A 12,346-nucleotide genomic window follows, 5' to 3' on the forward strand; every position below is an offset into this window, starting at 1 on the left:
GGCTCTGTCAGTGACCTTTTGCCCCCACATCAGTGGCCCTGCCGGTACGGTGCTTAAAGTGCTGCCGCGGCAGGGCTTTTAACATCGGCTGCTTACCGGCCTGTACCGGCTGCCACTTTCTTACCAGTACTCCGTACCGGCCCGTACTGGCTTACTTTCACCTCTGGATGGAGGAGAAGGGGAATAAGGCTGATGAAATGTAGTTGACTCCAGGATCTGAAATATTTTATGCCTACTCAGAATAGAATAAACTATTCTTCATCTTTCCTGTAATCATAATTTTCTTTGATATTGGACTTTCTTAAAACTCTACCCAGTGAGTCTGGCAGAGGCTAACACAGTGCCACTAGAACTGGAATATGAGAAGATATTTATTGGTGTCCATTTATAATATCCCAAGATTATATACAGCTATAAGATACAGCAAATCTAAGGCCATTTTTTTCTCATCACTGAGTATTTATTATATATAACAAATACATGAAAAAGAAAAAAACTATATTGTGTGATATAAATAGTTTATTTACATTACAGAAAAACATCAAGACAATGTATACTATTTCAAATATATCCATACATAATCAAATATAGCTGTAGTACATGTTTTCATTGGTGTAGATTACCACAAATGCAAGGCAACATGTGTAGATCTTGTTTTAATCTTTTGTCTATAATACTGTATTTTGCAGTCCAAGCTCTCTGCAGTTAGTTTTGCCATTGTGGAAACATGCACTCTTTAAATTAACCTGGTCGATGCTCTTGTTGTGTTGTCTGAACTGTAGTGCCCTGTGTTTTGCTTCTGTCTGTGGATTCTGTTGCTCCTGGGACATTTTCTGAAAGAAATAGGGGGGAAAATACACAAATCATAGCGAGGCATTTGCTTAACAAAAGGGCTTGGGTGAGAATATGAGGATGGGAAGCTGAAGAGGAAACAGATCTTCCTCCCAGTCACTAGATTTCCTCCCAAGCAATGTGGCAGAGAGAACAACTGGGCCATGTTCTCTGCATTCCTGTGAAAAATGTCAGCCTTGATACGAAAAACTACAGTAAGAGAAAACTAAGGTTGCATGGTTAAGCACTCATAAGTAAGGCTGAGTTTTTGTCATGGATATTTTTAGTAAAAGTCCTGGACCGGTTACAGGCAATAAACAAAAATTCATGAAAGCCTGTGACCTGTCCCTGACTTTCACGAAAAATATCCCTGACAAAATGAGGAGGTGGGTTCAGCACCCACTGCTGTTGGGGTTCCCGGGTCCCCCAACCCTGTGGACAGTGGGAGCTTTGGGGTCCCCTGCTGCTGTGGGGAATGGGATCTGCAGGGTCCCCTGCCCACAGAGTTGGGCCCCCCTGCTACCCACCATGGCTGGGCAGCTCCGGGGAGTTTCCCGTTGTCCCCTGCGGCTGGGCAGCTTTGTGGAGTCCCCCACTGTCTGCTGCAGCTGGGCAGCTACAGGATCTGCCTGCTGTAGGTGCAGCTGGGCAGCTGTGGTGAGTCTCCGTCGCCCCCAGCTGGACAGCTGCAGCGTGCCCCCACCAGTGTGTGTGTTGGGGTGGTAGGAGCTGCCGGGGGTGGGGGCGCGGGCTGGGAGCTGCAGCCCGGGGGCAGAAAATGTCATGGAGGTCAGTTGAAGTCACGGATTCCGTGACTTCTGTGACATAACGGTAGGCCTACTCATAAGACAAGTGATGTCAAAGTTAAAGTTGCAAGTACAACTTTAACTCTGCCCCCTTGTAATAGGCATGTCCTACACAATACATTCCTTAAGTGAACTGTCGCATATTATTTCTTAACTAATATAACAATTTTCAGGAAACAGCAGGAGGAGCTAGACTAGGAAAGATCCCATACTCATTTGCAAACCTTTCGTATGAACTAGGGCACCATCGCTAGCAAACCTAGGACTGATTCACAGAGCTACATGTCATCAGCTCACTGACAGCCTCATAGCCCAGAGTAGCCTCTTGTGCACACTGAACAAGAGAGGTGGCAAAATAGGACCTTGCAATATTCCACAAGAATGATCTCTGGAATCTCTCAAGCAAGAAAGAACAGAACCACTAAATCATAGTGCACCTAGAATCTGCAAGTGAATCAATAAAATGTCATGGTCAGGTTTATCAAGGATGCTTGACCAATCAGAAAAAATGAATATGGACATTAGACCTTTGACCACTGGCCACTTCACAAAAATGGAGATTGTTAACCAAAAAAACAAAAACAAACCTCAAACAAACTAGCATAACCTCCATACCCAAGTCTAAAGCCAAAATGTGAGTTAACAATTAGAGCTGAAAGAGTGCTATTATCTGAGAGACAAGTGTGTGAAAGCATTGATTCTCTGGATGACAGGTCCCTAGATGACTGTCCAGGGGGCGTGACTGGTGCCTTGTTAAAATATCCTCTTAAAACATATATTCCCTTTTTATTTTGGGTATTAGTAGAAAAATAGTGAGCTGCAAAAAGACAACTGGAAATAGAAACACTCCTAAATCCTTAAACAGAGCGAGTGGGTACACAGATTTCAGAATTTCTTTCGACAAGAAAAGAAAACGAAGTAGGGACCTGTTTTTAAACCTAAGCGCTGAACAGGTCTTTAGGTGGCTAAATATAGATTTATATGCCTTCACGCCTCCACATTTGAAAATTGGGTCCTTATCCTGTCACTAACAAGTAACTAGGCAGAGTTGGAATGTTTCCAGGGACAATCCAGAGATGAAGGTGTGGTCTGTGCAGCTACCAAACATATGGCACAGCACCTGAGACTGAAGCAAGGAAAGGGAGGAATCAGAGGTCCTGAGAAGTTCTAAAAACAAAGTAATAGCCTACAGGTGCCTTTGGGCTGGGAGAAAAGGGATTGATTCAGTGAGGGTTGGCCCCAGATGATCAGATGAGTGGCAGTGGGGGCGTGTGTGCTAGCAGTGGACAAAAGGCCTTCGCTCAGTGGATCCAAACCCATCTCCCAGCACAAGAGTGGATTCAGACCATGAGATGGAAGCGATGGCCGGCTGGAAGCAATGGGCTGCTCTACAATGAACTCACATAATGACGGTGTGGTCATGGGGTCCAAAGTCAACTGGACTGAGTTGAAACTTAGGCTTCCTTTTATGAAACAAAATTTCTTGAATGAAAACATATACACGGTGTGAGTCTATAATGCAAAGTGAAACCTCTACTCCAGATGACTACCAGCTAATGGGAACAAAGTTGGTTTAAGAAAGGTGACCAGTACCAAGGAACTTGAGATACCTACTACTACAATTGCTAAAGTTAGTAAAACATGGTACAATATGGGATCTAAGTGTATGCTACCTGTGGCCGGCTCAGATGAAGTGTCTTTGGCTGTGTTCAGAACAGAGTCCGGATCCATAGACTCAGTGATGAGCTGAAGTTGAGCCACTTGGTCCTTGACTCCTTCAGCCACCTGAAGTAAACTGAGCTTTGTGATGCGCTCAGTGTGAGACCTATGTTTATTTATGAACATACCCATTAAAATAATGTAAACTAGGAACTAGGACACAAGCCTCCTGCCTTCTAGCCAGCTGAGGCTCACAGGATGGCTTGAGTCAGTGATCGTGTAATCCTAGCAGGCAAAGCACACAATCCATTCATTTTTAATCAAGTTATTTGCACAATAAACTGCCATAACTAAATACAAATAAATTGCCATTACTAAGTAATACAAAGCAGTAAAGAAAAGTGCTGAGAGACAGGACAATGCTGAGCATAACCTTATATTTCCAAGTCCTCCTTCACCTACACTGTTCTGTCTTTGTCTTGTCTTGTCTCTCAAGTTGGAAGGTCTCAGGTGGGTGTCTCTCTATGGGCTCAGTCAGGAACAAGGATGAGCACTACTGTGATTCCTAACTTCAGTGGGAGCTGGAGGCTCTGGGTGCCTCTCAGAAATGCTCAGCTTTGGAAAGTACCACAGGCATTTGCATTGCTACATGCATATGTTAATAATCGTAACAAAGAAATGATCAGTAATAATAATATTGGCGAATGGCACACAAGTACAAGTTTTAGACACAGAGATCCAAATTCCATGCTCGAGCAAACTGATGAAACTTAAATCAAAGTCACGAACTGAGAATTTGGCCATAAGACAGTCTAACGGGTTCAAGTTTGACTTCTTCTCTCATATAAGGATTTTTGAGCACATTTTTATTGTCTTTCCTACTTTGAAGAGTTCATGCATTGGGATGTCCTGGAGTTCAACCCAATACACTCATGTTCATTCAACCATACTTGTGCAAATCATACAGTCACATGTGCATTTGCAACCAGAACTCTTAGAAGTTGCAAACTGCGTGCACTTTTCTTAGGGCACTTAGGTCTCTGTATCTGAAATGTAGTCTAAGTTGTTAAGTGAGGTTTGGAGGCTGTTTTGCGATAATCACAGGGATTATAGAAAAAGGTCAACATTTATAAATTAACCACATTAGAACATGCGGGGAGGTGCTAACACCTATTAAAGTATCAGTGGGATATGTCATCTAGATTGCAGTACCACAGATCCTAATCTAAATCTGTTAAGTAGGAAGGATTCATATCTTTTCCCCTGCTCACATGCTCTACCTTACTAGGTTGCCTGAAGGTGAAAAAACTAAAGTCACTAAAAGAAAATGACATGGTGCATTTTCCCATTTATCAGTTATTTTTCCATCTCCTTTTTTATGTACACTCTTTTTTGGTATGAATTATCTCCATGTTCCCTGTAACCCACTTTAATATAATCCATTGCCTCTTCTGGCATCTACTGTTAAAGGTAGTAGACTTGATGAACTCAGCTTGGCCAGAAAGCAGCTCAAAGCTTCAGCAGATGATTTTGCTTTACGCATTTAGGCCAGGGGAAGATTTATTAATCATTTTTTGTCTTTTCCAGGAGCAAATGCTGCACTTGTCCTCTAACCAGACAGTGCAACACTGATACTGAGATATATTAGAGCTTTTATTTTCTATAGAGGTATGATACCTGTGTTTTATTTTCCTGCCTTTTGTTTAGAAATAAATCCTTTTTCAATCTGATTTATCGGTAGAGCTGTACGAGGGCTGAATGAGTTTCACCTGGTGATTTCTGACAAAAGCCTGGAGAAACTCGGAAGCCAGGGCTCACGCTGAACTCTTCCAGAAACAATGAAACTGGGTCAGTGAGGTTGTACAGTAGCACTTGTGGGCCTGAGAAGAATAATTACACTTCACACTTTAATTCTGAACTACCTTGAGGCCACAGTTTCCATGCTAATAAGCGCTTCTTTATTTACAAAAATGCAACATTACACCTGGATATTTATCTAGGTTCCCATCCAGCAAAACACCAAAGCACATGCATAACTTTAAGCATATGTGCTGTCCCCTTTATTAAAATAATTTCAGTTGGCTTAAATATGCTGTCCCCTTTATTAAAATAATTTCAGTTGGCTTAAAGTTATGCATGTGCTCAAGTGCTCTGCTGGATTGGAGCTACAGTGATGGGCTCTTTGGAAATACATACACAGGTAGAAGTAGATTTATTTAGTAACTGTTGATCCAGTTGCCTCATTTACATTCCCTTTATTTATATGAACAATATTTTATCCAAGCATCTGAATACAGAATGTGAAACTTAATTTGCTATAAGTGCTGGTGTGGCCTAAGTCTGAATAAACTGGCATTGAAAATACAGTCGTGATCAATAAATCAGCACTGGGACCAAACAATTCTTTCCCCTACTTCAGTGAATTAAGTGGGATTTGTTATCTGAGTGCAAATGTACTAGTCTGTGTAATTGGAGAATCAACTGGGTATAAACCAAGTCCCTTTTCTTCTATCGCAAAAACGTAGCGATACTGACCTTGTAATGCAGAGGACTACAACACAGATGATAGCAATCTGGATGGTTCCAATCACAGCTGCTATTAAGACGTACTGAAATCGTACTGGCCCTGGAACCACATATAAAACGCTGTAGTCCTTTTTTTCACAGTGTTGTCCAGTGTAGCCTGCATCACACCTGCAGTGAAAGATGTTTATCCTGTTACTTAGATCTCCTGCATCCCTTTTAGCAGAGGGACAGACTATGCCCCTCATTAGAACTTGAGAGGGAGGCTCTGTGTATAAAAGTACGGCTTGGCAGACACTGTGTGGGCTTTTTTTTTAAAAAAAGGGATGTAGATTATACTTCCAGGTTACGCGAGGACTGCCTTGACCTCACAAACACCAAGTGGCTACAATAATGAGATACATAGCTACTTGGATGTCTTAAATGTGGTGACTATTTGGATTAGGGGAGCACCCAGAGACCCCATCCTAGATTGGCACCTTATTGTGCTAAGCACACACACAGTAAGGGACAGTCCCTGCCCCAAAGAGCAGACAGCCTACAAGATAGACAAAGGGTAGGAGAAATGAATGACAGTCCTTAAAAGCTGAGGGCTGTGCAGGGATACCTGCTTTTCCTTTGGATTCACAGGTGAGCCATGCATTTTTCATCAACCTATGACAACGTGTTTGTCTGGGAAAAGCTTTGGTTTTGATGACACTGGGTTGCTTCTAGGATAGTCTATTTTACTCTTTAGCTATTGCTTTCCCCATACTTCCTATAAAAGGCAAAATCCTACATACCCCACAGAGCCCGAATGTTTGGACCATGCACTAGGCCTGTTCGTCAGGAGCCAGGGGAGCAGAAAGCAGGCACCCACTGCACCACCAAGTCCGGTTGCTTCACAGCTGCTATTATCACCCTAGCCCCAAGGCCGCAGCAGTCTCCTTAGCTCCTAGATCCCTTCTCTGAAGAGGTATTAGCCAATAGATTCATAGGGTTTATGGACACAAGGGTCCATTAGGGTATCTAGTCTGACCTCCTGTATATCACAGGCCATTACACTTCACCCTGTTACCCCTGGACTGAGCACAATAACTTGTGTTTGGCTAAAGCATATTTTCCAGAAAGGTTTCCAGTCTGGATCTGAAGACCTAGAGAGATGGAGAATCAGCTCATTCCAGTGCTAATCACCGGCACTACTAACAATGTGTGCCTTATGTCCAAGCTGAATTTGTATGGTTTCAGATCTAAGTACGAGCCTTTGCGCTACCCCAATCCTGGCACTGCTCTGCACTAGAGTGGTCCTTAGGCCTGCTGGGTCTAGGTCTTCTTTGTGCCATAGCAATGCAAAGTGGTCATAGCGTGGCACAGGATTCAGGCCAGAATGTTTTATTTGCTAATGTGCAACAAAGTCTTAGGGATAAACTTGTCACCATTTGGGCCAAATCCTGACAGATGTGGAGTGCCTCCTGAGTGGGCCCAAGTCCCCTCAACTCCCATTAACCTCAGTGGGAGGAGATGGTGCTGAGACCTTTCCTGGAGGTCCCCAAATCCCCTCTGATGCTAGAACTCCCTGTGCTTTCGGACGAGAATGCCAAAAATATCCCACGTTTGGTACTTTTCCCTTGGTGGGGTACAGGCCATCTGGTGCTGGACTCTGACGCAGATTACCCACTGAAGGCCCTGCAAATGAACACATAATTTACCTATTTGTCCAATTGCCACTAAAATCCCTGTTTATTCTGCCCACTGCCATACAAAGTCTGTTTCTCTCCTCGCTGTTTCCCTGTCCTGCTATCTTCTTCCCTGTCTGATTTCCCACAAAGGGGAGTCTAGTTGTTCCCCTGGGCTGGCTCCGGTGTTGCTGGCAGTGGAACGGAGAGGCATCACAAGGGAAACCTTTCAGGTCAATGGCACTAGCAACTCTAAGAGACCTGGATCTTGTCTTAGAGGTGGTGGTGGTGCTCACTGAGCTTTGTGCTCCAGGCTAGGGTAAGGAGAGGCATGCAAAAGCCTCGACATGCCCCCACCTCCAAGCCTTGGAACCAGCTGCAGGAGACAATAATGTGGTTGGAAGAATGGAGAAGCAGGGGTAGCCAAGGCCAAAATGGACCACAGGATCTAGGGGAGATTTGCAGGAGCCGGTACCCTCCATGCAGAGCTTCCGAGGAACTGTCTGATCTCCAATCTCCCTGTCTTGTATGCCTCAGAACAACAGCTGCAGCAAATGTGCACTTCATCTCCTTGCCCCCACTTCAACCACAACTCGTCCTCTCTGCCCAGTCCTCTTTCTAAGTCACCTTGCACACAAAGCTGTAAGAAATTGTCTTCCATTCAGTTCTTCACTTTTTAAGGTTTGCCTATTGTGAAAGTGTCAGGGAATACTAGATTTCAGTGCTACAAGTCAACGAAAAGCACCCATTGGCCACGCTTGCCCTTTGTGGTGCATTTAAAAATATTTAAATATGTCTTAAGGTTATTTCATGTTTTTATAATCGATTGACATTATGGCATAATTCAGGGCAATTCTGCTGCATAATTTAGGTCTAAGGTGCTTTACCGTACAAGGGTTTTTGGCTAATAATTATTTTCCACACTGCATCTAGATTACACATATTAGCAACTCTACATCTTCCACTTATCACCACCTGCTCTGGAGGAAAAGCGTTACCTGCAAGATGGTTCCAACATATTAGTAGAATGCTCGCACTTCCCATGCATGCAGAAGCCATTGTAGTGTTCTGGACAAGGAATGTAGATCCCTCTGGCACTTTCTTCCAGTTTATTTGCATTCTCTGTGAACACAGGTGAAAAGAACATCATCAACCTGGAAGCATGAAGTAAGGGGAGGTGAAAAGAAACATGGCATTAAATGCTCAAGATACAACATAGGAAAAATTCAAAAGGGCAAGATGTGAAAGACTCCTATTTAGTTGTAAAAGAAAGAGAAATACTGAAATGATTTTGCAACCCAGAAATCTATGCTTAAACAGGACTAATATTAGACAGGAATCACCTAGCACAGATGCAGAGCTTTGTAAGCTATTTTGTGATTCTTTTGCTTATCTAATTCCCTTTAGGTTTTTGCACTGTGTTGCCAGAAAACCTAACTTTACTATTTTAAATTTTTTTTTACTATATTTAAACATCACAACATATTCCATGAAAAATGTCCAATAATATCTGTTATCCTTTAAATTCTCTCTCCGCAGAATCATGCAGGGCTAGGAAGAATCCGGACATCGATATACTTGACATCGATATACTTGGACATCGATATACTATACTTATACTACCATAAAAGAGACAAATTGTTCTCTCTTGCCCCAGAGGGCAGGACAAGAGGGAATGAGTTTAAACTACAGCATAGCAGATTTGGATTAAATCTCAGGAAAAACTTCCTAACTGTAAGAACAGTAGGACAATGGAACAGATGGCCAAGGGAGGTTGTGAAAGCTCCTTCACTGGAGGTTTTCAAAGGGAGGCTGGATGGATAGCCATCTGTCTTGGATGGTTTAGACATAACAAATCCTGCATCTTGGCAGGGAGTTAGACTAGATGACCCTTGCAGTCCCTTCTAACCCTCTGATTCTATGCTCAGTGGAATGCACGTAGTGAGAAGAAGGATGGTTTTGTGGCTAAAGCACAGGAGTAGAACTTAAAAATCCTGGTTTTTATTTTCAGTTCTGTCACAGACTTTCTGTGTGACACTGGGCATGTTGCTTAACAACTCTGTGCTTCAGATTCCACAGATGTAAAATGGGATCCCTTCTTCTGTAGTGGGGCTTGTGAGGATAAATTCTTTAATACTCATAAAGTGCTTTGAGATCTTTGGATGAGACATACAACATTATTATATAGTCTCTTGCAATGTGCACAGGTATATTTCCACAAGCATTAGATCGGCACTGAACATATGAATCAAAGAAAATATTTACCCCAATGTTGTCAGTAAACTGAAAGCTCCAAATATGAATTTAGGTTGAAATGGGTCTATGTTTAACATTTACATAATGTGTTTAAATGCCTAAGCACCATCTGCAATATACTCACTCTCATTTGGTAGAACATCAAGTTGTTAACGACACTTGATAAATACATTCAAAGCTGTCCTATCTTGGTTAGGGATTTCAGCACATACTTCATAGACTTATATCTGTACTTTTTTTTTAATATGTGAAATGTCAGATTATCTGGCCCTGGCATAGAGCGAGAGAGAGAACATTCTCCCTCAATGCCTGCTATGCAAGGCCAGACACAAAGGCAGGCTCTACGCATGAGGGTATGTGTGCACTACAACCCCCTCCCACCTGTCGGCAAGTCTCAGAACTGGGCTCAAGTGACCTGGGTTTGTTCTACAGTGTAACCACCCGCCCTTGTCAGGTTTCCCCAGCCTAAGCCCGAACCCCTACACTGCTATTTTAGCCTGTGGCGTGAATCCCATGAGCCCAAGTCAGTTGACCCAGGCCCAGAGACTTGTTGCCATGGGTCTTTTATTGCAGGGTAAACTTAATCCAAAAGGCTAGGAGGGAAAGGGAGAAATTAGATAAAAGGGGCATAGAAAAGACACAGCCCAATCCCCAGTTGCCCGTGTTTACACAGTAGGCCGGGTACACTGGGGTCAGGGGACTAAAGAGTGCAAAATGATGGACTCTCTTTTAGAGAGCTGGCTGGGAATTTTTCGGTGAAATGCTTTTTAGTCAGAAAACACTGAGTTGTAAAAAGTGAAACTGTTTGCAGGAAAGGATCATTTTCAACAAATTTCCCGTTTTTGAAAAAAAAATGTTTTAATTATTTAAACATCCAATTTCCTACTTGTCAAAATGGGATATTCTGATATTTTTGAAACAAAAAATTTCCATTTTTTTTCAGTTTGAAATAACTTTTTATTTCCAAATTTAAGTTAACTTTTAGTAAAAAAAAAATAAAAAATTAAGAGGTCAAAATTGAAATGAAATATTTTGAAATGATCAAAACAAAACATTTTGCCTGACCCAATCCAAATTTTTTCTCAGGCTTTTAGTTCACAAAAATCTTCAAGATTTCGACTTTTGTCCTGATTCAGGAAGGGAAAAAAAATGACAAAATCTCAAAAAAATTCACAGGATGGGAAACCCATTTCCTGCCTAGCTCTAAGTGTGTGTACTTCGGATAGCGACTGTGCTCTTAATTGCACATTCTGGCCCTAATGAAACAGGTAAGGCTGATTTTTGTTTTGAAATTTTACATTGTTGTGCATTCTCATCTATGATAATAATATTCGAGTTTGCTAGTAATATTTTAAAATACATTTTAACACCAATAATAATGCTAGCCAGAAAAAACAAGCGAATAATGGAGGGATATATCTGATGATAGATATCTGACATTGACAGAAATAAATGGAAGCAATAACAAAAGATTTGCATTTTCCTTGGATTTAATAAAACAATGATAATTTATGTTCAGCTCTGTAGCTCAGCCATGCCAGCATTAGGTATGCTTAAGTATTATCTTGCCTTTAGGAAAAACAGGTATAGCAGATCCAAGATTCAATTTTTCATAATGCATTTTTTCCTATCACTACTGTCCAAAGAGAATTCTGCTATCTTCACAACTTGCACTAATAAAGTTGAATATTCTTCCTTATCTTAAAAGAGATAAAAGCAAACCACAATCCCGGAAAACCTTGAGGAGTGGCCGAACTATGGATATTGCTAAAACATGCAAAGCCCTCTTTCACAATTAGGGTTTTGTAAGGACATATCAGAATATAGGGCTAAATTCTCCCCTGCTGCAGCAAAAGCCATAGGAAGGGGGTGAAAAATAGTGCACCAGGCTGAGGATGCAGAAATAGCTCTTCTTTCTCCTGCTTGAGTAAGGAATTTGCAGCCGTGGAGGAAGGGCTAGAGACATGAAGCCTGGGGGTCCGGTACAAACTTGCAATAGTTGTGCTATAAGTGCAGAGTATCTGCAGTGTCAATATCTTTCAGAGGCTCTTCTCTGCCCAGCAGTACAGTTGCTGAGCTACCATATTCCAGACCAGGGTGATAAGAACCATGGAGAGGTAACTAACACTGAAATAAGCAGCATTAGCCTACTTGGCTGTGTAGGTTATGGGCAGTTCCTGTGTGAGGATACAATGGAGAGCGGCTGCTATATTATTGTCCCATTTTTTGATAGCCACTGTTCACCACGACATACATACATATTTTAATACAAGTCTAGCTATCTAGGCCCTTAACTGAGCCCTTCATCGTGATGTAGCTGTCTTACCTGTGGAAGGGCGGCTGGTAGTTAAACACTGTGGAATACTAGGTATCATGATGCACAGTTCCTTTGCATGGACCAGACTGCTCCCTTCTGAGGGAAAACATAGCTATATTGGGCCTCATGGGAGAAAAACTCCCCAAGGTTCCCTCCTGAGCCTGGCTACAGTAAGACATACACCTGTTAGCAGAAAGACGTGTCAGCTGTTATGGTGCTGGACATGGTTGGGTACTGTCTAAACTTGAGGTTGAAGCATTTTCAGCTCTGGCCAGCTGTGTCCATTGCTAATATCCATA

At 42.2% G+C, this 12,346-nt stretch overlaps 1 protein-coding gene across 1 annotated transcript in view; it reads right to left on the bottom strand.

Moving 5' to 3' along the window:
- Nucleotides 1-736: 736 nt before the first annotated feature.
- Nucleotides 737-12,346, bottom strand: part of TMEFF2 (transmembrane protein with EGF like and two follistatin like domains 2) — a 171,272-nt gene continuing 159,662 nt past the window's right edge. Inside the window, exons 8-10 of the mRNA XM_077830140.1 lie at nucleotides 8,473-8,596; nucleotides 5,832-5,990; nucleotides 737-833 (exon numbers count right to left, since the gene is read on the bottom strand). Coding sequence (XP_077686266.1) covers nucleotides 737-833; nucleotides 5,832-5,990; nucleotides 8,473-8,596 — 380 coding nt within the window. The remainder of the gene's footprint in view (nucleotides 834-5,831; nucleotides 5,991-8,472; nucleotides 8,597-12,346) is intronic.

This window comes from Eretmochelys imbricata, chromosome 11, assembly GCF_965152235.1.
Source record: "Eretmochelys imbricata isolate rEreImb1 chromosome 11, rEreImb1.hap1, whole genome shotgun sequence".
NCBI classification, from domain to species: domain Eukaryota; kingdom Metazoa; phylum Chordata; order Testudines; family Cheloniidae; genus Eretmochelys; species Eretmochelys imbricata.